At 45.4% G+C, this 24,681-nt stretch overlaps 1 protein-coding gene across 3 annotated transcripts in view; it reads left to right on the top strand.

Moving 5' to 3' along the window:
- Window positions 1–24,681, top strand: part of PLEKHD1 (pleckstrin homology and coiled-coil domain containing D1) — a 29,332-nt gene extending 4,651 nt beyond the window's left edge. For all 3 annotated transcript variants that reach the window (XM_005522547.3, XM_014251888.2, XM_088058347.1), the window contains 12 exons: window positions 3,447–3,540; window positions 4,471–4,560; window positions 5,073–5,149; window positions 9,406–9,497; window positions 12,304–12,356; window positions 14,992–15,086; window positions 15,979–16,072; window positions 17,297–17,475; window positions 17,961–18,093; window positions 19,873–20,017; window positions 21,912–22,061; window positions 22,456–24,681. In XM_005522547.3, coding sequence (XP_005522604.2) covers window positions 3,447–3,540; window positions 4,471–4,560; window positions 5,073–5,149; window positions 9,406–9,497; window positions 12,304–12,356; window positions 14,992–15,086; window positions 15,979–16,072; window positions 17,297–17,475; window positions 17,961–18,093; window positions 19,873–20,017; window positions 21,912–22,061; window positions 22,456–22,616 — 1,363 coding nt within the window. In that variant the 3' untranslated portion in view covers window positions 22,617–24,681. The remainder of the gene's footprint in view (window positions 1–3,446; window positions 3,541–4,470; window positions 4,561–5,072; window positions 5,150–9,405; window positions 9,498–12,303; window positions 12,357–14,991; window positions 15,087–15,978; window positions 16,073–17,296; window positions 17,476–17,960; window positions 18,094–19,872; window positions 20,018–21,911; window positions 22,062–22,455) is intronic.

Below are 24,681 nucleotides of genomic sequence, written 5' to 3'. Positions count from 1 at the left end.
CCCTGTCGCGCTTGGAATCTCCCTGTTGTCACTGGCAGGAAGCATCCACCGCTTCCCACTCCCTTTGGGGAAGAGTGAGGGGCAGGGACTGCGGGTTCTGATCTTTGTGCTGATGCAGATCATTTGCCCATTGGTTCCCTGAGCTGTCCCCAGGGATAGAGTACTGGGCTGATCCAGTAAATGGGGTTTGCTGCTTGTGCTCCTGGCCCAGAGAAACACCATCGGAATAAAGGACCAGGGAGACTGCTGCAGTTTTATAGTGTAACTACTTCATCTGGGCCAGTGTCATGTCAAAAACTTGTACAAAGATTAGCTAATTAATTTCATTTGCCCTCTGTGATACAAAGAGAGCACCTATTCCACAGAGATCAGGTATCTCAATTTGTCCAGCGTAGAGCTGTTGTTTCTGCTTTACATCCAAATCACTCAAATTGTTACCACTCCTCTGCTATTCCAGTTTAATTACACCGTGGTTTCAGTGGTTCCTGAGTGCAGGATCCAGCAGCAGGGATGGGTGACCAGAGCAGCTGACCACATGAATGGCTCTTGTGTTACCTCTGCCAGCCTGTCTCACCTCTCATACTTTTGCTGCTGTTCTCCAAGGTTTTGAACTCTGCTCTGTTTTTAAATTGCTTCTTTTTTGGGTTCTTGTTTGTATTCAAAATCTTCCCCTGCCTTTACAGCACTCCCTTTTCTCTTGCTGCCACATCTATGCCTAATTCAGACACGTGTCCAGTGTCTCCAATCCCCCAGTCACAGTCCTAGACACACCTAGCTGGGTGTCTCTCCCCATTCTCCCTTGGCCATCCCTTTCTGCTCTTCCTCACACTGGCTCCTGCTTTAGTCTCCAACCTGCTCTTGAGTCTTGTAACTCTCTCCTCTATTCTTTTACTTCATCCCTCTTTTCACCATGCTGCATCAATTGTCCCTGGATTGTTATATGGAGACTTTGTCCTGAAGGTCATTTAAAGTGATGGTCTTGGTTGCTCAGGTGTTGCTTTCCAGGTGTAAGGATAGATGAGGGAATATGATCTGAGCATAAATGCATTATGTGCACAAGCTATCCAAATTTTCAGTGTTTTTTCTTAATTACTTGCAGTGGGATTTTGTTATTATTTTTTTTAAAACTCTTATTTTGTATATTTTCACCTCAAATCCCCATATTTTCTCTCCACGTCTGTGAGGTCAGGGATCTAAAAGTTAATTTATCTGTGAGAGACACATCAATTTCCAGAGATTTGTGCTATGTTTTGTTCTTATTCTTGCTTTGATTTTGGTTTCCATTGGAGCATAATCTACAACATGAGGATTATCAGCACTGGGCAATAAAAAATACGTAACAAACTAACCCCTGGCTTTAACTGGTGGTTAACATTTAGACTGAAAAATCACGCAGAATTAAAGATCAATATCTTTACCTGTCTGGCAAATGTTCCTTGAGGTTACTCAGACTGAAAAGAGTGCTGGAAGTGATGAGTAGACTTTCCCTGTTTCATGTAGTGTGTTGACTTTTGGCATCTCTAGATCCATACTTGTGCCCACAGTATCTGGTTCCCCCGACTCACTGGACTGAGCACAGGCCAATGGGCAGGCAGGTTTGTTCTTTTAAGATGTTATTTCTGTATTTATTGTGCAGGTAAGGCAACATTTCTCTCTAAAAAATGAAGTCCTTCTTGAACTAAACAGAATTGGAGACAACAGAAAGGTGCAGCTACTCCGAGGAAAACTTTCTTACAGAGTTTGGTTTCTGTTTCCATGGCATTTGGCAATTTCATCTGTCTTGCCAGAGCCACAGCAGAAGAGCAAGAGACAGAAGCTGATGGAAGCAATAAAGTTTTCACCCAAATAAAATAATGATAACAGTTCTTATTAATAATTATATATTATTTTATTATGACTATGATAATTCTCTGCCAGCTTCAACATTTTTCTTTAGCTTTTGGAACTAAACAGGTACCAGATTGCTGTGCTCATCTGTACTGGAAGCAGGATTTGGCTGCATCTGACAACCCACCCCCTTCAGGAGAGGACAGGGAGGGGATGGGCACTTGAAGGCATTAGAATTGTCCTTGTGGATCAGCCCCCTCGGCCTGTAGCTCGTTACTTAAGGTGGCTTCAAGGAAAGGTGCAGGAATGCCTAGGCTGCACAAGTGGGCAGCACTGCCTGTAGAAGTCTCCTCTTGCTCCCTCCCAGAAACAGGAGGGTTTCTTGGGAATGTTCTTGATATTCACAGAAATGCCTTATCCTTTCCAGTTTCCTCACGATCTCTTGTCCTCAGGACCACACGAAAGTGATTTACAAAGCTGTATTTTGTGAAGTGTAAAAAGGCATTTTAAAATATTTTTCACCTTCTTGCCTTTCACTTTCTTCCCAAATCCCTCTTTCTCATGTCAGAAAATATGTACAGAACAATACATTTTATTTGACATTTACTTTTTTGAGACCTCCCTATTACACTTGTCCCCATTTTTTTTTTCAGCTGCTTTTCATAATTTTTGAGTGCTGCAGAGATTTAGACCAAATTGAAACTAAATCAGGTATCTCTGCACTGTACCACTGACTGCAGATCATGTGCAACCTCAATTTTTGAAGAGAGGAGGGACTCTCCCAGGGGCATTTAAAAAATCCAAATAGGTTAAAGGTGGCACTCCTTTAATCATAATTTTGAGGACACACTCCAGTAAGTTAGAGGCTTGGTTTAGAGAAGCTGTGATATCTTGTGACTACTACACAATGATCACCAGGGCATAACCTAAGTGAGCAGAACAAGGCATATTTTAATGTTACACATATGAGAAAAGAAATACTCAATTTCCTTTGTAGCTGTGAAGGTCAGTGATAGGAGAGTTTGCCAGGTGCTCTGCTTAAAAATATCTCTCAGGTTTATTTCTGCTTCGGAGTGCTTTGGTGGCCAATTTTTCCCTCAAGAGTCACTTGGGGATGCTAGGCTGTGATTCTGTGCTAGAGTGGAAGCACTTCCCTTCTGGCTTATGCTGAAATGGGAGGGAAGAGGGTGGCAGGCACATATTGAAAAATAAGCATTTAGTTGGTCTAAGCCCATGCAAGAGACCCTTGAATAAAAGAGCAGCTCTCTGTCAATAGGTTGACTTCAACACATGAGCCAGAGAGGGCACACACGGAGATGCCAAAAGTGTGTGCTCCTGTCCTGGGCACAGTGTGCTGTCCCAGTGCCCTGTGAGCACCTGTGCTGTGGTGTGCCCTCTGCTCTGGTGTGTGCCTGCTGGGCTGAACAAGCACCAACAACTTGGCACTTGCTGTTAAGCACCAGCTCTTGCCTGTGGGCAGAAGGGAGGCACCTCGCCTTAGTCTTAGGAGTAGTAAACTCTCCTGCTCAGAAAGCAGCTTTAGTTAGGTGGAGATTTTCTTCTGCTGTGAACCACAACCTCCATTTCACCAGAATGTGTTTCCCTTCTCTGTCTGAAAGGTTCTTCATCATTAAGGAAAGCTTCCTGCTGTACTATGCTGAGAGTGAGAAGAAGAGTTTTGAAAGCAATAAATACTTCAATATCCATCCCAAGGTGAGCAGTGTTTGCACAAGAAGGGAGTTATTCTGTTTCTAGTATTCCTTCCCCCTTTCTCCATGGGCCCAGCATGTGATGAAGAGGTAAGTCGCAGACATCTCACAGGTCCAGGGAAGCCTCAAAAGAGAGAGAATCACGTTAGTACCTTTTCAGGATATTTAATGATTCAACAGGCATACGACTTCTATTTTTTTTTCACCTGATAGTAGACGTACTCCCTTGTTTTCATGATGTAGTCAACTAATTCTGTGGCTATAAAAATACTGTTGGCAAAGCCAGTGGTGGGGCTAAGAGCTCCATTTTCCCCTTGTTCCTATCCTATACTTGCACTTGTCAGCAGCTGGTAGCACCTGCCCTCAGCACTGAGTGGCCTCTGGAGCTCTGCTGCTTGGAGCTCCACAGGGGGACTCTGTGCTCTGAGCCTGCTTTTGTCCCCTGTAGTTTCTGGGGCCTGATGTAGCACATGAGCTTCCAAAGGTGCTGATTTCACCCATCCTGGTTAGGGCTTGCCAGCTGCCTGTGTGCTCCACACAGCACAGGTGGGGTTTTGGCTGCTGCCAGTGGCTGTAATGAATGCACAGCCTCTCTTGTGATACCACACTGAATCTGCAATGTTTGCCCCTGTTGGGAGACCACTTGCTCCTTGATGAAACAGTTTCTGCTTCCATGTTCTTTCTAGCTAACAGCTTTTCCTCCATGCTGAGGGCAGGACTGTCATCTTTACCCCCTTCCAGATACTGGCTGAGGGTTTTCTGGTGGTAATGAGAGTCCCTCTGCTTTTCAGGAGCTGTGTGTATTGCCTCTCCCAGGGTAGCCAAGGCAGGGCAGTGGCCAACAAAGTGACGGAGGGTGAAAGTTCAGCTCCTGGTTGGTTGATAGTTATACTTGTTTTCTCTGACTGATCAGAGTGCTCTGGTTTCTCTCCAGGGTGTTATACCCCTGGGAGGCTGCATTGTGGAGCCCAAGGAAGAGGCCAACATGCCTTATGCCATAAAGATCTCTCATGAAGACTTCCATGTAAGTACATTTCTTTTCTTCTGAAAAGCTCCAAACACCACAGAACAGCTTAATGCTGATGAGCAGAGCTGGACTGGCAGTCTTTCCCCTCCCCTCCAAGGTATGCCTATCCTCCCTGGACAAACCATTCTGAGAGCAAGGGTGACTCACCATCCCAAGTCCCCTCAAGGCTCTGCTGCTGCTTTGACAACCAACAAGGAAACTTGCACTTTCTGACACCAGGTTTTATGATACTAGCAGACCAGTAGACAGATTCTCAGGAGCCCTAGAGCTCATGTTGTCCTATCAGTATTATTTCTGCTGTGACTGCTGTGTGCACACTTCCCAACATGTGGTTTGGCCTAGGTTGTATTTTCTCCTGTGTGATGCTTCTTGTGGAGGTGGAAGACTGTGGTGGGCTCTCCTCCCACCACAGCTACATCCAGTTCATGCCATGAGTGCACAGAGGTGCATAAGGCACCAGCGTCTCTAATCTGGGTTTTTTTCCCCTCCCCTCCCCTCCCCTCTTCTAGGGTAACATTGTTCTAGCAGCCGAATCAGAGTTTGAGCAGGCTCAGTGGCTGGAGATGCTACAGGAGTCTGGAAAAGTGTAAGCTTCTTTCTATTCCTTATTTGCTTTGATCTGCTCTGTAGATGTGTAAAGGATAAAGAGGAAGAAGGCTGACTAGCAGGGCTATGGGGGAGTCAGACAAGCTCCTCAAGAACCGTGAGAGCTTCACTTGCCTCCTGGACCTATCCTTTCTCTGAAGGGGAGTGCTCCAAAACTGATGCAAAGCTTTCCACCTTGTTGTGCGGTGTGTGTGCAGCGTGGCTCTCTGCTCACCACCTCAGGCTGTCATCTGCCAAGTGCTGATACACTGATCCATCTGCCACCCCTCTCTCGTACCTCAGAGAAGTGGCACCTGGGTCTGAAGGGGACCCCTCCTGATGCATTTTGTGTGGGAAGCAAGGTTTGCAGTCTTGACAGAAGTGGGGGCCAGACAACCTCTCCATATGAATTTGGGGTAAAGTAAGAGCAGAACAGGCAAGACATGAAGCTAGTGGGCAGCTGCTCCTGTGGCTCTATGTCCTGCTATGAGCAGGGGCCTCACCAGCACAGTACTGATCAATAACAGTAGTTGTGATGCAGTTGTGTCTCTGTGCATTCCTGTGGGGTGTGTGTTCCTTCTGCCCGCATCTGTGGGTGCTCAGGCCATGCAGCAGTAGGATTTGGCCTCTCAAAACAGTTTAATTGTGAAATGTGGAGGCACCCTAAATCCCAGGAGAGGCAGTGTTAACAAAGCATTTCCAGCCCACCTGCAGGGGTGAGAGGGTTTGGTTGCTGTATGCATTCAGTACTGGTTCACACTCTGCTGAGATTGCTGGACAGAGATTTGCAGTTTATTCGACTCCAACTCTGCAGTTCCCCAGCACCAGGAGCCTGACAGTGCAATGAGCAGCTGTCCTGCAAAACCAGAGCAGGCTCCTTCTAAATCTCAGCAGATGCAGGAAGAGATAACACTTAAACAGGGATTTGACTTTCCCAAATGAGATACAGACACTTCCTGGGTCTGTAGGGCAGAGCCTACCATTCAGTTATAAGGCTTAAAGCAATGAGCATTTTGCTCTGCCCTTCCTGGCTGCATTGCAACATGTGTGGTCTCTTGTCACTGTATGGAAAAAAAGCTGTTTAACTTGTAATATCAGTGTGTGTGTGTATGTGTACATGCTAAGGCAATATCTCCGTTAATTTCAATGTTGTGGGGCTCAGAATGCCAATTTGTAATTAATGGGGAACCTAATGTTATGGTGGATCAAGCCCAGCTGCTCCCATACAGCAGACCACCTGCACCTGGTTGAAAATCCACCTGAGATACCTTTCCTCCCTTCTGCTTCTGTTCCTGCTTCAGGGAGCGGTGCAGCTCCCGTGCCAGTCTGCATGTAGCTGATGCATCTGCTGATGGTAGCCTGCATGGGAAGAAAAGCACAGATTATGTGATTCAACAGGGTCAGGCTGCGGGCTAAACAGCAGTTCAGAAAGGCAAGCATGGGCCAATAAATTGATCTGCAGTGACTAGAAAAGCTAAAAGAATACAGTTGAATTATTCTAGGCGATCTGTTATAATGTTCTTTTGTTCCTAGATGGAGATTGTACTGCCGGTGGCACTGCAGCACTTAGCTGGGATCATCCTGCTGTTTTCATTGTTATTTAAATCTGACCAAAATAAAACCAAACCCAACCCCAACAGAAAACCAAAACCAAACAACTTCGAAGAAAAAAAAAAAAGCCCAACCCCAAAACAAACTCCATAGACTGAGATATGGAAATAGGCAAAGCAGGAGAAACAAATCCAGGCTGGGAAGTACTCTCTGTCCTTGGTTTCAATTTTGTCCACTGCCTCCTTCCATCTGGGGTAGGTCATGTGTATGTGCCTGCACAACTGGTTATTACCCCTACCATCACAGTCTGCTTGGTTATCCCTTCAGTTCTTCTCTCCTTTCCAAGCCTCCTGCCCTGACAGGGAAATGGCTTATTCAGTGCAGAGGGAAACCAATGGCCTCCCCACACTTCCAAAGTGCTGTGGCTTGGACTTGCCACACCTGCCAGCTTGTGAAAGCTTTTTGGAAATGCATAAAGCCTTGACTCCCAGACTGCCAGGCTCTCTTCCCACCCAGAGGCCTTGCTGCTGCCGGTCAGGGAGAGAGGCACACATAACCTCTCTCTGTCCACAGCAGCATTCCCTGAACTGGTAGAAAGTAAATTTGGTGGGCAATGCGGGAGAAAAAAATAGTAACAGAGTACTTATTCCTGCAGACTATAAAGTGCTAAGTGTCTCCAAAAATTGGCTGTAGGTGCTCCCAAGAAAGGTAAAATGTAGCCAAAGCTAAAGAGATATCCCAGTGCTGCAGAAGGACTGGAACAGACAGTGATTGAGATGTGCATGTGATGGAGACTCTCTACAGCTTTGGGGTGGTTGTTTTTCTCATGCAGGGGCTTTCGACTTGTCCCATGAGCCTTCCTGGCCCTGTGCTTTTCAATACTTTAAGCAATATATAGCCTTTTCTGATGAAAACTGACTTGGCAAGAAATACAAAATAAAAGAAGCCCTTGCTTGCCCCTCAGCTGAAGTCATAGCCTGGTACCTCCCTGTAGCTGAGGTTATGTCAGCATTGGTGCCACCATTTGGAGGGATAAAAGCTTAAATGCTACACAGTGATACGAGTGGGTGTAGTAACCTTTGAGCAACAGACAGGGAAATATCTTGTTAGTCTGGGGAAGGGAGGGAGCGCTGAAAAGGTGAGTCTATAAACAGACACCTTAAAGGCAAGAGATGTTTTGAAACACTCCATGTAATCATATGATAAACTCTGTCATTTTCCCCACTCCCCTCTTGACCTGTTTGTTTCTCTGGGATCAGATTTGTCCTGTAACAGCGAATGTTAGTGAGAAAACACATTCACACCCACATGTTCTCACTCAAGATGAAGATGTCTACCTGTGGGCAAAACAGCACCTTTTAAATTAGTGTTCTAATTTCCTGTCTACTTTAGAAATAGCCTCATTAGCTGACAAACACATATATCTGCAAAGAGCTTGGGCTGCTGGAGCTGTGAGCTGCCTGGTCCCTGGGGTGGTGTGTGTTTAATTTATTTGTCTGGCTTTTAGAAGAGACAAAATACAGATTGCCTTGAAATAAGAGATTGTAGCATTTTGAAAACTGTTAATTTGGCAATTTCAACTTGTTCACAAAGAGGCTCTGTACAGTAAGTTTCACAGATATTTAATATTTATAAGATCCCTTAGGATTTAACAAATATGGCAGAATTTCTGGGCAACAATTGCTGTTCCTGTATGCACATCTATATAAACAGACTGGAATTAATTTTATGTATGTTTTAATGTTACACATTTTATATGTGTTGATTTTTTTTCTGATGAAACATTAAGAGAAGGAAGCAGCAAACTCCATTTCTGGTTCTATTTTTGGTTTTTGTGTGTCCTTGTCCTTGGTGTTTAATATCTCTATTAAAGCCTAGCCTGTCAGCTCAATAAGTAATGTGTATCTGCTCCACAGGCCCTTTTTATAGCTTTGCTTCATGAAGTGTTGAAGAGACCTTGAGATCCTCTGGCCAGTGGTCCTACAACAACACAAGGAGCTCTTTGAATATGCCTGCTTCCTTTAACATTCCCTACTTGCCAGCATCTTGTCTGGCTTTTATCTCTGGTTCTCCATTCTCAGGAAAAAGCACTTGACTTCAGTGTAGGGCCAGACACCAAGTCCTAGTGGCTTGCAACTTTAGCAGAGGAGTGGTTGACTGGTTCCAGGATGGATGATGGATACCAGAAAGACTAAAGGTAGAAGGCCACAGGAAGAATTCAATAAGTGGTTGAAGTCTGAAGGGGAAGAGTGACTCTTAACAGCAAAATATTGGAAAGGCTGCAGAAGACAATGTTGCTGGCAGTGGGAAGTTACTAGAGTTAAAAGCTAAAATCTTGTTCTAAAGTCTGTAATTTTAAGGGTTCCAGATATACCCTGTTGCAGTTGGAGGCTGTGGATGTGCTGGATTGGTCTGGAGAATCTTCAAAATTAAGCTCAGTATAGAAATCTCCAAAACACTGGAAAAAACATTTGAATAGCTGTGAGGTGTTGACATACAGCCCATGTATTTAAAAAAAAAAATTACTGAATGCCAGAGGAATTTCTCCAATTAATTTGTGGAGAAAACTTTTAGAGAATCATGGTCCCACCTGATGAGAGTCTGCATGTTTGAATTCCTTGATAGTTTACTAGGCTGAGTCCCCTGTCCTAGTCTGTGGGACCCTCAGGTCTCTCACGTTGCCTGCTTTGTGTCTGCTCTCCCTAGGACCTGGAAGAATGCCCAACTGGGAGAAGCCATGATCGAGAGCCTGGAAGCTCAAGGACTACAGCTGGCCAAGGAGAAGCAGGAATATTTAGGTATACTTTGAAAAACTATAAAGGCTAAGATAGTAATTTTGCTTTTCCTGGAGATGTCAGTGTGGTCAAGCTAAGTGGATACAGGTTTTCTCTGGATGAAGCTTGAGTAGTGAGCAGCTGAAATTCAGGTCTGAAGGGAGGCAAAACATGCAAAAGTTAAGGTGGGATCTGGACATCTGTGTGGAGTGTGAAGGAGGAGGAATATGCTCTGCCCAACACACTGCAGTCTTCCATGGCTCATGTGTACCAACATTTGCCACCCCTGAGAGGTCTGGATGTGCTGGTTTCAGCTGCTCACAGGGAAACAGACAATACCTTTGTCTCCCTGAATCAGACAGGACTGGTACTTCTGAGGTTGGTCACAGCTTTTCATACATGAGTTTTTTTCACCTCGCTGGTGGTTTTTTGGTGTTACTCTACTTGAGTACTACTCTACTCTTTGTGTTTGCTCACACTGCTCATATTGGAAGTGGGAGCATTTACATACATTGTTTGAGGTATCTCATGGCAGTGGCTAATTTGTCAATGCTCTCTCTGTAGACAGTGGAGAAAGAACAGTTGCTCCAGATGAACGTAAAATAATTTAGGTATGAAGAGAGGCAGATTATGTAATCCAATCCCCTGTTTAGGATCCAGCCTCTGCATGGCCTGATACCTTGGATGCTCTGACTGCCTTGGGAGGTCCATTTATCTCTTCCCCACATTGCCTATAGGATAGCTCTTTTAGCCCAGATGCCCCCTAAGTTACAGCATTCCCAAGGTCTAAGAGACCTTCTGATGTCGGGACTGTGAGTCATAAGTGTGGGCCCAGTGACTTATCTGGAGAGTTATCTGTTTTAAATTAGATAGCAGGAATTTGGGTGCTTCAGGTCAGTGATGCCTTGTGCAGGGGCTCATGGTATCTACTACTTATCATGAAGCCACTGGAGGAATCTTAAGGAGCTTTTTGCATTTCTGCATCCGCACTGATCAGGGCTGATCTCAGGATATGGCCTCACATGTAACAGTGATCATAACTCAAGTATCAAGGCGTGTTTATCCTGTCCAGCTGAGCACCATTCACATGTGTGAGGTGATGGATGGGCTCATACACGACGCAGGCAGGGAGAAGTGGTTTCACAGCTGACAAAGGAATAACAGGGGATGCTGAGAGGAGGGCCTGAAGGGACAGAGACAGGAGGAAAATTAGAAACAGGGAAGTTTTGTCAAAACATTATTTTGCAACCACCAGAGCAAACTAAAGGGCTTAAAAGCCTAAAGAGGTCTTTAATATGATAAATAAAAAGGTGGTGGAGGAATAGAGGAATACACATTCTATGGCAAACAGGAGATAAAAAATATAATATATATATTTCACTGGGTTCTTTGGTCCATGACAAGAACATTCAGAGGTGGTCAATTGTCACAGTTGGGTAGTTTCTTTTGACAGGAACTGTCTTTATTTCTATATAAGTGCTAAGGCTTCTGCCTCATTAGCCTTACCTTCAATGATCTGTGTCCATCCTATAGTTAAGCTTTGAGGTCAGGCACTGTTCCTGGAAGCAGGTCAAGGTTCTTTGGAGGAGCACTGCTCTGAGGAATTTCTTTAATTCACACTGAGTTACCATCCACCCTAGATCCACAGCTGGGGTCCAGGTTTCACAGTCAGACATGGACTTTACAGAAGCCCATCAAGTGCAGGGTTTGGGTCCCCCCAGGAGGGGCAGAAGAAGGAAGATGGGAGAGCCTCTGTGTAGTTAAAGTGCATCTATGCTGGGTCCTGGCCAGGAGGAAGAGGGAGAACGTGTGGGAAAGGCAGGCAGCAGTGGTGCTCAGCAGAGCTTTGGTAATGTAACACTATTTCTCTGGCACCAGGAGCCCTGCTCTGGGCAGGAGGCAGAGGTCTGCATGCCTCTTAGAAGTGGTAATCTGGGCAGTAGCAGTAACATTGTCAGGTCCTCAGTACCAGGGAAGCCAGTAGCAGCTCACTCATCTGACATGAGGAATATAGAAGTGCTACAGCCAGCCTGCCCCAGCTCCCGTGGCTTCCAGGAGGCAGAGCTGAGAGCTGAACCCAAGGCTTGACCATGAGGAGCATTTCTGCCCAGGTTCTTGTAAGCAAGGCTGAGAGCTGCCACGGCAGAGCCTCTGAGCTTGGAGCTAGCACAGCAATGGTGTGCACCAGGCTGCAGCGTGAGGAGCAGAGCACAGCCTCTGCTGGGCCTGTGTGTCTTCAGTGGGTGAGAGCAACTGATGTTGAGGGGAACTGCTCTGCACAGCAGAAATTTTGTGGCTAAATTAGGAATTGATTTCTAGGCTTGGCTGAGACATCCCAAGGTGTCAACAAAGAGCTGTCAGTGCTCTCCAAAGGGCTAAAGAGAAGATGATGGGCTAGGCAGGTGAGGATGGGGCACTGAGCTGCAGGAAAACTGTCTGCTGCTACATGCTGTGTGACTCTCTACACTCACTTGACCTTTCTGTGCCTTCTTCCTTATCTGTGAGGGAGAGATAAGAATATTTTCCTGACTCAGCTAGAGGATGGTGAAGGATGGTTCATTAATGCTCTTTAAGAACATTGAGAGGAAACCTTAGAAGGAGGACAAAGCAATATTCTGGTTTAGTTTATTAAGTTATTTGGCAGGAGGGAAGTTATAGAACATGCCATTAGTGCCATCTCAGCCTTTGGAGCCTCCCAGACAGATACACACAAAGGAATAGGGAATGCTGCATTTTCAAGCTTCAAAAAGTTAGTGTTTCTTGTTTGTAAATATCCTGAGGATATAAAGTACTTTTCTCTGCGCTTGGACTTTTTTTTGTGTGCTTGCAGATAAACTAATGGAAGAAACAGAAGAGCTATGTCTGCAGAGGGAGCAAAAAGAGGTGAGTTCATCACAAACCAATTACCTTCAACTGCCATGTGGCTGGGATGGGAAGTCTGGACTTGGTTTGAAGGCATGTCAGTGTTCAGGGAGTGAGGCTTGTGGATGCACAAGAGTTTCCAGACAGCCTCTGGGTCCTGTGGATGAAGAGAGGAATAAGACCTGTGCCATGAAATGGGTCATGGAGGTGTACGCCTGCTCCCTTTCCCTGTTAATTTCCATGCAGCAGGTTTGTCATTTTGATTCCAGGAGGACCAAACGTGTGACAAATGAGGTTCACTCTCTTAATAAATTATAAAAAGTTTAATATAAACAAAAAGACAATTAGGAGACAAAGAAAATAAAGCAAAGGGTTAAAATGGCCATGTGCTCTGGCGCATCGCCAGGAACACACCTGATATCTTTCGAACACCCTTTTTATCCCCTCCTGCTGTGAGGGTTTAATGCATATTCAAACTTTTCTAAGAAGTGTTTTGCATGGTCATTCCCTGGTTCTGCCTTTTTAGAGCATGCTCCATAGATTTTTATTTCTTCTGATCATCATTTTATTTGGGATGGATTTCCTTTCTCTGCAAGCAGTCAGTGCTGGTAACAGTCTGGGCTCCATTGTCCTTCTGCTGATAACAGCTTGGGCCCCACTGTCTTTGCCCTCTGGGGTTATCTTGCTTTGTGCAGAGGGGCATAGCTCTAATGTTCAGAATTCTTCTACACCTAAAACTTGCTAACAAGAGAAAAAGTACAGACATAGCCAAAAAGCGTAGAACATATAATATTCATCCTAATACTTGTGAAAGCCAATATCACAATATGGATTTATAACACCAGGAAGGAAGATCAAATGAAATTCATTTGATTCACTGGATTGAATTGCACAATTTTTATTTGGCAGATTCAAGAAGATTGTGGCAATTAAGATCCATCCCCACAGTTAGAAAGCAGGTAAACAAACATTGTTCTAGCATAGAGATACTGTTGTGAAAAACAAGGAGCACAAAAATCAATGTGGTTTGTTCTTTGGACACAACAGAGATGGGGAGAATAAAAAATGCTGCACTAAGGAAAAATCAAGAGAGCACTCCCTTAGATGTGACTATTGTACCTTAATTTACCTTAGAATAGAATGGGTTGGGTTGGAAGGGACCTTGAAGATCATCTTGTTCCAACCCCCCTGTCATGGGCAGGGAGGATATCTTCCACTAGGCCAGGTTGCTTTATCAAGTTTATAATTGCTTTTCAAACTATTCCTAACTTATAATTGCTTAATATAATAAAAGTAGCACATCCTTATATTTACTGATCCAAATCTATACCAATTTTTATAGCACCATCACACAGCCATGGCAAGATAGCTGTGCAAATGGATTGTCCTATTACTCTGTTGGAAAGTCTGCATGGACATGGACCAACCACCATGTCACAACATTGCAAAGTGCCTCATGCTCTTTTCTGGTTAATCCAAAATTACTGCCTCTCCCTAGAAAAAGATGGCAATACTGACCAAGGCTTCTCAGGCCTGTGTTTTTCTTGCACACATTTCTGGAGAGCTGAAATCTAGAAGTGGCTTGGACACTTGCTTAGGGCTAAGTTCCTTTTGCCTTTGCAGAGAGACACCTCCCTCTGGTGAGGCAGCCTGCTGCACAGCCCACAACCACAGGGAGGGAAATGACTTTGTCTGAAGACCTTGGAACAAATCTCTGCTCTCCCAAAGCCATGCACAGTAACTCCATTGCCCACAAAGAGCAGATGGGGCTGGGTTAGTTCGAAGGAGTTTGGTGCTGTGAAGGACTGAATGCAGAGCTTGCTGAACTGTGGTTTGACTGTCTGGGAGTCTGAAGGCTTCAGAGCACTGTGTTGGGAAAGCAGCTTGAACTGTGTACCTGCACCATGGAACAAGAGTCTTACTATGAATTTATGCAGTGCCAGCACTGTTTTGTGACTGGCATGGGCCTGTAGCAGGAGTTCTGCACAGCAGCTATGGCTGCAAGGGGACCTGACCAGGAGAGGGACCCTTGTTGAGTTTTGGTCCTGTCTTTTTCCATCTGCACTAGGTCTCGGTGCAACTGCTTCCTCTAGACTGGGGGAAGAGACTGTTTCACTGTGTGAAGGACAGATTGTGGTATTTGGTGCTCTCTGAGCACAGTTTTATCAGCACAAAGATAGTCACAGGCTGATTAAACTATGCAAAGCTGTAACCGAATGGTTTGTGCTTTCCTGCCCCAGTGGGGGTGAGAAGAAAGGCTGAGATGACAGAAATATCACACTTCAGGCACAGAAATTCTGGGGTTGCTGCATTCTGAGGCTGTCTGGCTTTCCTGTATCTGCACATATGGGTGCCTGAAAATGGTACATACCAATGAGTCCAGCATCCCCAGGGAGTTTTGGACCTTCTGTGTATATGTGGCTGAGCTGGCCTGTGCAGGGAGCATGTCTGAGATTTCCAGGTGCTTGGTAACCTAGCTCGGACTTCTGGAGGTCTGAAAATCCTCAGCCAACCTCAAATCCTTCTAATTGCCCCTGGACAAAAGTGTGGTGGAATCAGACATCCTGTAGCTCTACACAGCTTGGGTTAAATGCCATGTTAAAAGTCCCAGGTATTTTTAATATGGAAGCCTCTCCTAACTTCTCTTTTGGAGCAGGAACTTGAGCGTCTGAACCAGGTCCTGGAAGCAGAGAAGCAGCGTTTTGAAGAGGTGGTGCGGGAGCTGCGGCTGGAGCAGGAGGAGATCAGACGGTACAGCAGCAGGGCAGGAAAGGACACAACTCCCACACTGGGAAAAAGTGGTGGTGAATCAAAACAGTCTGTAAAATCCACCTATTTTGTGCATGTAGGAAGGAGATGCTGCATTGACCAAAACAGGAATGGATGTGGGCTCTCTACCTGCATTTGCTGTTGCTTGTGACCAATAGAATACAGCTTAGCTTCATTTTGCACTCAGCAATTCAATGTCAAAGTGCTGGGACACAAGCAACCCCCAGATTAGTTGGGGTAGCATGGCAATGGACAGGTGCAAGAGAAGATTTCAGAGAGGCACTTAGTTCAACTGACTGAGCAGCTATGTGGGGTCCAGACACCTGGATCTGGTTTTCCACCATCAGCTGAATGACAATGGATATTGGTTTCCTCACCAAGATTAATTTTGTAATTTTTAAAGTTAACTATGCAAAATATGAGAAGCAAATCTTAGGCAGAGAAGGATCCAAGTGCTTTGCCCTGAGTGTTGAAAGGGCATTTTTTGTTATTGCTCTCTTTATATTTTTTCTTTTTTTTCTCCCTAAGTAACATCTCAGAAAAGCCAGTGTGATTTTGCAAACCATTTTTGTTCTCATAGGCTCTGCTTGGATGTGATTGCCCTGCCTGAGCTCTTTGAGTTGCAGCCATGGCTCTGCCCTTGCTGGAGAAGCACAGTAAAGTTGGGTTTGATGATCAGGAGGCACAGTGTAGTTCCTGGACCTGTGTTCAAGGCAGGATGTGATGCTTCCTCAAACTCCTGGCTCTCCAGGACTGGCTGTACCAACTGATGGCTGCAGGTCCTGCACCAGGAGATCCACAGCCCGCACAGCTGGGCACGGTCTCTGGGGCTATTGTTCCCCTGCAATAGTTGTCACCCTTTTTGCTTCTTTAGGGAACTGGAGCTCACAGCCTGCTCCCTTAAAGGAGTGGAGGAAGAAAAGAAAGAGTTGCGAAGCCTGACACAGTCCTTACAGAACACCCTAGAGGTGAGTGATCACTCTTCCCCTCTGAGTTGACAGCATTTTGGCCTGAAAGTAATGTTGTCCCATGGAATGAGTCCAGCATCTGCTAATGCCAGAGCTGAAGTGGTGTACAGATGACCAGGTTCATTTGGTAGCTGATAGGAACACCAAAATCCCTTGAAGAAAAGGATGAGAAATGACACAAAGCACAACTGAGCCAAGATTTTCTCAGCAGTACCAGGCAGTATGGTGGTAGGACAATAACCATAATAGGGAGAGAATTTTCACCAGATGGGCAGGCAGGCAGTCGGAAAGGCTGAGGAACCTTCATTGTGGACTGTTTTCAGACTGTAAAGAGCCACAGCTGACCATATCCTGCTGTGCTGACAGACTGGCTCTGAGCAGCAGGCTGGACAAGAGCCTACTGGAAGGTCCTTTCCAGCCAACATGACTGCAAGTCTGTGATGAGCTTTTTTTTTTTTTTTCTTGACTACACCTCCCTACCTTCTGGTGGAATTTGAAGCAGCATAGGGGTGTTCTTTGTTCACAGAAAGGAGCATGATTCCCAAGGAAATCATGTACCACATGGGAATCTAGGAAACAGAGTCTCGATGTATTAAAATCTTTCCTTAATGGTGGATTTGTGGAAAGTGTCTTTTCTAAATGTATATTGTTTGTGAAATTTCCACAGAGTTGGCATTCTGAAGCTGCAAGGTCATCTCTAATGTTTGTGTCAGATCCTGCATGTTCGTCCAAACATCTCTCGCTTTGAGCTTTTCTCCTTGCCCACAGTTATGAAAAAAAGAACTGGAAAGTTATGGAAAGTTATGGAAGCCTAATTGCACACTGAACTCTTAGAGGCAAACAGCATGATGTGTCCTATTGCCTGCAGTTAGAAGCCCCACAGAGGAGGTGCTTCCCGTTCCCACTAAGGAGCAGGGAAGGCAGGGAAGCTGCCTGCACCTGTGATGCAGCAGGGAAGCACAAGGTTCCAGTCCCTGCCCTGTGTCCTTACTAGTGTATCACATCAAAGGGCCCTGCTGGTTCACCCCTTCGTGGCAAAGGCTATGGTGGAGGCTTGCTCCCTGTGAAGCAGGTATGAAATGAAACCCAAATTTTGTTATTCCTGTGTTTAACCAGGATGAGGCATGTAGATGTAAGGATGGAGGCACTCAGGAAGAACCAGGCAGGAACAAGAGCAGAAATGTTAGACTTGGCTGATACTCACAATCTCTGTCCTTCTTCAAGGAGCTCTCCCTGGAAAAACAACAAATGCTGGAGATGCTAGAAGAAAATGAGAGCCAGATCCCACCTTCAACCAGCCCCAGCAAGGAGCAAAGCCCCATCTGGGGTCTGCACTGCAGCCTGCGACAGATTGAAGAGAAGATGCAGCAACTTCTGCAGGAGAAACTCTTGGCAGAGAAAAGGTGAAGTGGGGAAAGAGGACTCTTCTGCTCAGGCTTAGTGGTGCCAAATGAAGTGACTGTCTGCTGGCTTGTTTGGTTGCCAGCACCAGACAAGTCTGGAAGTTTGTCTGGTTCCAGTGGCAGGAGTTCAGGTCACAAACCCTTCAAAAGAGACAGAGTGAGGCAGGGCAGCTCCCAGTTGGGCCTGCTCCTTTCAAACCAGGCCTTGGGCATGTGAAGGTGCTCATGGCCTGTCCATAAGGAGTGTTTGGTGCTCCTGGGCCTCATCTGGGAGCTAAGAGTGTTCTATTCAAGAGCTGTCCACCTGGCTTTCTCCAGCAATGCCTGTGTCATTGGAATGGAGCACACAGTGCTCCTGTTAGCATCTCTTTGCTCTGGGCAGTCAGGGAGTTGAGCATGCAGCATCATGATACTGAGCTCCTTTTCTTCCTGTGAGTTGTGTGGGGGTGGGAATGGTCATCTCTCTTTGCTGTGCCATGCACCAGGATGAAGGAGAATGAGGAGCGGTCTCGAGCACTGGAGGAGGAGCGGGAGTTTTACTCTTCCCAGTCGCAAGCGCTGCAGAACTCGCTCTCGGAGCTGACTGCAGAGAAACAGCAGGCAGAGAGAGACCTCAAGGTATCCCCTGCATATGTCATGTATTGCTGTCCCTGGGCTCAGAGTGCTTCCATTTTCTCTTTCAGTTCATCCAAGCCAAACTCTTGGTTTTATTTAGTTTTCGTATTGTGGTCATAAATCTTCATTAGCTGTGCTTCATATTGCCTGGCCTGCATCCAAAGCCGAGTGGCAGGCAGGGCGAGGGAGGTGATTCTGTCCCTGTGCTCCACTCTGGTGAGACCCCACCTGCAGTGCTGCACCCAGCTCTGGAAGGACATGGACCTGTTGGAGTGAGCCCAGAGGAGGACCACCAAGGTGGTCGGAGGGCTGGAGCACCTCTCCTGTGAAGACAGGCTGAGAGAGCTGGGGCTGTTTGGCCTAGGGAAGAGAAGGCTCTGAGAAGGAAACCTTATTGTACTTCCAGTGCCTAAAGGTGTCTACAAGAGAGCTGGAGAGGGAATTTTTACAAGGACCTGTAGTCATAGGACAGGTGGGATTGACTTCAAACTGAAAGAGGAGAGGTTTAGATTAGGTATTAGAATGAAATACTTTATTGTGAGGGTGGTGAGGCATTGAAACAAGTTGCTCAGAGAAGCTGTGGATATTCCATCCCTGGAAGTGTTCAGGACTGGGTTGGATGGAGCTCTGAGAAACCTGGTCTAGTGAAAATTATCCCTTCCCATGGCCGAGGGGTTGGAATGAGATGATTTTTTTAGGTCTCTTCCTACCCAAGGCACTATGATATAGTAACACATGAAATAGCCATCTTCTATCTTTGTAGTACTACTATTTATTTTTGTATCCTGAAACCTGATTAATCCGTTCAGTATAAGTCTTTTAATTTGCTACTGTGAAAGGATAATTTATAGATGGAGGGAAGAAAAAAAAAAGTAAAAGAGGGCACAACCTCTTTTGTGTAGACACAACCAAGAATAAAGATGATTTCAAAGAAATGCTAATATGGATGTTGCAGAACTGAGTAGACATCTTCCCTCCTCACTTGTGCTTAGAAAATCAACCTTAAGACTTTTAAATCTTCAGTAAACTCTGCAAGAACTTGGGTTCAAAAGCAGAGGAATTCAGCTGAGGGACCAGCTCTCCTTTGTAACAGACAATACATTAATCTGGTAAAAGGCAACTGGACAAAGTATGGTATTTTATTTAAATCTAAATAATGTAAAGGTTATGTTAATAATTGGGTGTTTGGCACTCAACCTTCTTATATAAATATTTTGTCAAAAAAAACCCTGAGTTACTATTTTCCCTGCACCTCCAGTATTTTCTTATGCTGTAACCTTCTACTTGGCCAGACTAAAGCTAAGTTGACCAAACTGTGTAGTCTTCCTCATTTGCTAAACTAGTACTGTGTTTCTAACTTCTCTTGTGTTTTGCTTCTGAAACTAAGCACTGTACATCCCTTTGTGGGAATTGACTTCCTTTATCTCAAGTCTGTCTCAGCTGGATTGATGTCCTTCTGTTCCTGCTCAGCTGCAAGTACTTGCATTAGCACAAATTCATGTGTTGAAATACCATCTCTGATTCCATATGGTTTATGCAATGGGAGGAAAACTGTGAAAAATGAAGTCAGAGTAAAGGAGAATTACTATAATAGTCTGGACTTGAAATTCTGTCTGAAGACACAAGCAACAACTTTATGCTGCCTTGTAACATTTCTAAGGACTTCCATCACTGTTATCTTTTCATTTTCATCCATGGCAAATCCCTCACAGACCTTGTGAGTTACCAGGATGTTTACTGAGAAACAAGCTGGTTTTCAGCAATTCTTGTTTTCTTCCTCAGGCTGAAGTGAAGGTTCGCATGGATCTGGAGAAGAGACTGAGAGAAGCCGAGGAAGCATTGCAGAGCTTGGAGCAAGGCTTAAATTCTCTGAATTGCAACAAGGAGAAAGAGAAGAAGATGAAAGCAGATGTCAGTAACTTGAGAAGTAAGTTAGTCATCCATCCTCTCTACTGATGAGCAAACTCAAGAGAGGAAATATTTCTACCTATCTTCCTAGACACAAAAAGAGGATTCCAAAGTAGCAAAGCTGCACATAAATGTGGTCTCCCAACTTCTTGTACCCCCACCACACCTCCCCTTTGAGGAGCCATAATGTGCTATGCAAGTAGTTGGTGTTTTGCTCTCAAAGGAGGTTGAAATTATTCCTGCCTCTCAAAGGAGCACGAAATTATTCCAGCCTTCTCTGTTGGGTGGAAGGCAAACCTAGAGATGAGCAAATGCTTTCCAAAATGTCAAACAGGGAAGCCGTGGCAGAGCTATAAAAACTGACTACTGTCTAGGTCTGAGTTATAAGGAGTCCACTGATTCCCCTTAAGGCTTTATTTCTCAGCCTTAGTTACAAGAATATCACCAGTTCAAGGAGGCCCGTCGTTGCTGTAGCAACGTGCTGGTGACCCAGAAGGTGGAGTTTGGATCTTTACTCAGAGCTGAATCACAGCATCAGCCCAGCACTGCAGTGCATGGGTCAGGTGTAAGACTGGTGCTCTTCACAGGTTATCCCTGCTTCTTTGCCCTTTCTTTGGTTTGTTTGGGTTGGGTCTCTTGGAGGACATTACCCCCTGGCATTTGTCTTCATTCAGGCTTGGGAAATGCCATTAGCAGCTTCAATTGAGTGAAATCTTGCTTGTTTTCCATGCTCAAGTTATAGTGCAGGGAGAAGCGTTTGTGAAGATGCTGTGTCTGTACAGTCAAGGCTTCATTTCAGTGAAGGGTGGATGTACTGAGCCAATACAGAAAAGTCAAAAACTCCTGCGGTATTCCGAGCACTGTTAGGTAAATAGGGATAAATAAATGTATAAATAGTTTTATATCTATTCACATACTAATAATTTATATTTAAATAAAACAAGTACTGTTCAGTTGTTTCTGCATAAGATTTCTAAAGGGACTAAAACAGGCATGGTTCTGACCTCCATTCCACTGGCTCAGAGCCATGGTAAGAAAACAGAGCTGAAGTGGATGTGTTGAGCTCAGCATTCAAGTAGAGCTTCACAGGGCATAAGTGAGTAACTGGTACTGATATTTCCAACCTTAGATTTGAGGGGATGTTTTCTTCAGAGGAGTAAAAATGTACTGATGAACAGAGCACCAGAGAAAATAAAGGATGTTTCCTGTAACATTAGTCCCAGCACAGGTTGCCTTAGTCCTTCCAAGTGGTTCCTGCAGCTCTGCCCTGCCCTTTATAGAAGAGTTTGGGCACATTGGCACATGATGCCTTTGAACAGCAAGGGACCAGCAACAGGCAGGACAGCAAGAAAGTAATGGACTAGTGCTCAGACCCATAGGAGGGGAAATGAGCCAGGAAAAGCAGATCAAGATGGAATAATGTCAGAGTTTGGACACGGGGCTATTCTTGGAGCTCATAATATATGTAACGATGTGCTATGCTTTGCTGTGGCCTGGACATGTGTGCCTGTGCTGGTGTTGCCAACACCTTTCTTTCCCAGTTAGACCTGACTGGTTTTAGAAGTCCTTCAAAGAAAGTAGGATGAGCAAGGCTTTAGAGTTGAGAAGTTTTAACACAGTATCAAAGGCTTTTGGCAGTTGAATCATGCGCAGTTGTGAAAACTACTGATGTGGAATGGATGGCTGCAGTTCTTTCTAAATTTGAGCATGCATTTGTTGGGAACTGGAGATTTTTGTCCCTTTGAAAATGAACATTTGAAAATATTCTTTCTGATGACCTTCTGAAGCTTTATGGATTGTTCAGGAAGGTCATCATTCTCTGGCTCAGCCCATCAACAAGTGCAGTCCCTTGTGACTGGTTCATTGCTTGGAGTGTCAGTCCCTTCACTGTTACATTGGTGTTCTCTCCCCAGAGTTCTTTGAAGAGTGCATCCGCAACGCTGAGCTGGAGGCCAAGATGCCTGTGATCATGAAGAACTCTGTGTACATCCACAAGGCTGCCACTCGCCGCATAAAGAGCTGCCGCTTCCGCTGCCGGAGAACCAGCGCTTCATGGAACGACAGTAGGTATCGGGCAGCCTTCTGCTTCACATCCTGCAGGAGCAGATATGGGGCTGGCAGAGCAGTAAAGTCTGCAGATGTTCTTTGTGTTGCATGTTCCTCAGCAGTAGAATGGAGCCACAGTGCTACCTGAAGCTTCCTTTCCCAGAGAGCAGGCACTGAGCCTGTGCACTTGTTGCCCTTTTCTTCATATATGTTGAAAGCTAAACTTCTGTGATGGTCCTGGGTCCCTAAAGAAAACATGCTTTAATTATGACTTCATCAGAATGCCTTATCACAGACTGAGTTAAGCTCAGTCATGTTGGTCACATGGCTGGTGAACTCTAGTTGAAGCTTTATCTTCAGTTTGTGTCCCTGATGGAGAGTGCTTACATTTCTATGCTGATCTTGTTTCAGTGAAACAGTCGCAGTCCTTCATCTTCTCGCATGCAGAAGCTGAAAACATTGAGGAGCTGAAAGAAGCAGCCAAAAGACTGAGCCGGGACCAGCGCTTTAGGAAAACCATCTATCAAATCATGAGGTCACAAAAGGATTCTGCTGCAGGGGACAAAAAGTGACTCTTCTTGGGAGGGGGCTGCTGAGATCAACCTGCCATTCCGCTCTGCAAAAGTTACAGCCTTGGGCACTAGGCCCAGAAGGGAGATTTGGCATTTGGTGGGGAAGGTGGGAGAGAGTTGTGTGTAGGCAATCCCTTCAGTTTTTGGCTTTGCTTTAGTTTGACTGCTCCCTGCAGCCTGGCAGACCTTCTCTGCTGATCACTCCAGACCTGTTTGCTTCAGCTGCTTACATTCAGCCGTGTTTTGCCAAGATGCCACAGTTGGTATAAAAGCGAACCAGAGACCGTAGCTTAGGAAGTGTCTCTCCTTTCCTTCCCTGTGTAGTCTGTCTGCCAAACACGAGTGCTTCTGAGGAAGCCTTTTAGCAGCCTATGTCCCAGCTAGTGTAATCTCCTCAGCTGAGCACAGCTTACCCTGTTCTGCCTGATCCCCTTTAGGAGATGGCTCGCTGCACACCCTCAGTCAATCAGCACTTTGGTGGGGCACGTTTCCTGAAGATTGCAGCAGTCCCAGCCTCCCGAGCATAGGCAAAAGTATCAAACACAGGGCCAAACTTTTTGTCTTGATGCTACATCATTTCAAGCAAACAGCAACAACACAAGGTGAAGACAGCAGGAGTATGCTGTGGATTTGGATCCAAGGAGGATCATGTACAGAGAAAAGCTTATAGGCAACTCAACGGCATTGATGCAAGCTTGAGAGAGGGTTCTGTTGTGTTCGTGGTGGGCAGAACATTCCAGGGCCACCTATGCACATTTTTTGCACTGGGATGTCTAGCTGTGTCAGAACAGGGGAATATGTGCAAGGGAAGGTGTTAGCTATTGGCTATCTATTCATCAGTGTGAAGAAGCCTTTGTCTCAGTTTTGATGGCTTCCTCAATACCTCTGTAAAATGATTTGGAGGGCAGGAGGGTGAGGACTGTCCAGCAACAAAACCCATTACCACTTCAGGCAGGCTGTCAGGGCTGTGGAAGAGGAGTACAGGAGAGGAGTCACTTTGTTGTGGAGCCCCTTGTAGCCTCTCCCACCTATTTTAAGCAAGAAGTTGGCTAATAATTACCTGTGCTGTAGAAACAGCACTGCCTGGTGCTTACAGAGCACAGGATAAGCACACTCTGAGTGACACCCTGTTTTCTCCTGCATATTAATTGGGAAATAAAGAAATAGACAATACAAAGGTGAATAAAGTTAGCAGCAGAAATATGGCTAGGGGGTGGTAAAGTGCAGATTTACTGTACCTTTCATAGCACCAGGACCCCTGGGTATTTTGTATGTCCAGTGACACACAGGTAGTTGCTTTGCTATTGTCCCATTCAGGCTGTGGCAGTGTCCGCTCACAGCCTTTGGCTTCTGGCCACCTACACAATTCCCTACCAACTTAGTGTTGTTCCTAAGGAGAAGTCAAGAATGAGGCTGGGAAGCAAACCTTGGCTTACCAGCCAGAGGGGAGGGGTTAATGCTGGGTGGAGGAGCATCCTGTGATGGAGTGATCCTCCTGGATGGAATCCCTCAAGTGTGACCAGAGGAAAAGCTTTGAAAGCACAGCCTGTACTTCCCATTTCAGTCAGTTACTGACTAGTATCCTTCTGCCAGGCGTTTGGGAGGGTTAATCCAATCAGAAGATCCATCTCTGAAGGATGATGTTTTTGTGATAACAGGTGATATGGTAGGAGAAGATAGTTTCCATCCTTCCTTAGCATAGCAAATCCTTCTGTGGTTTACCTACTTGTGTTTATATGCTAGAAAGCCACAAATGAATTCTTGCTCCTACAAGGCTGAAGGGCTGTGATAAAACAATACAGAAATGTTTTTTTTTTTTCCTTTATGCTGTTTCCAAATCATCTCTAGCTATTTTCCAGTTACAAGGTCTATATTAGGTGATGCTGGAAGGGACAGAATAGAGGATAGCTAGGGAATGCATCTGTAATGCAGGCAGTCAGAAAAATCACCCTGTGGCCTGTGAACACAGCATTTTTGTTCTATTACCATCAAAGCCACAATATCTGACTCTTCAGAAGTATTGTATGCAGGAGGTAGCCACATCAGGTCTTCCTTTACTGTTCAT

The sequence above is a fragment of the Pseudopodoces humilis genome, chromosome 7 (assembly GCF_049639895.1).
Source record: "Pseudopodoces humilis isolate 2021_Gansu_Grassland_sample_001 chromosome 7, ASM4963989v1, whole genome shotgun sequence".
Taxonomy (NCBI): Eukaryota; Metazoa; Chordata; class Aves; order Passeriformes; family Paridae; genus Pseudopodoces; species Pseudopodoces humilis.
The sequence above is the reverse complement of the archived record's forward strand: the minus strand, read 5'-3'. Positions and strand labels throughout refer to the sequence as shown.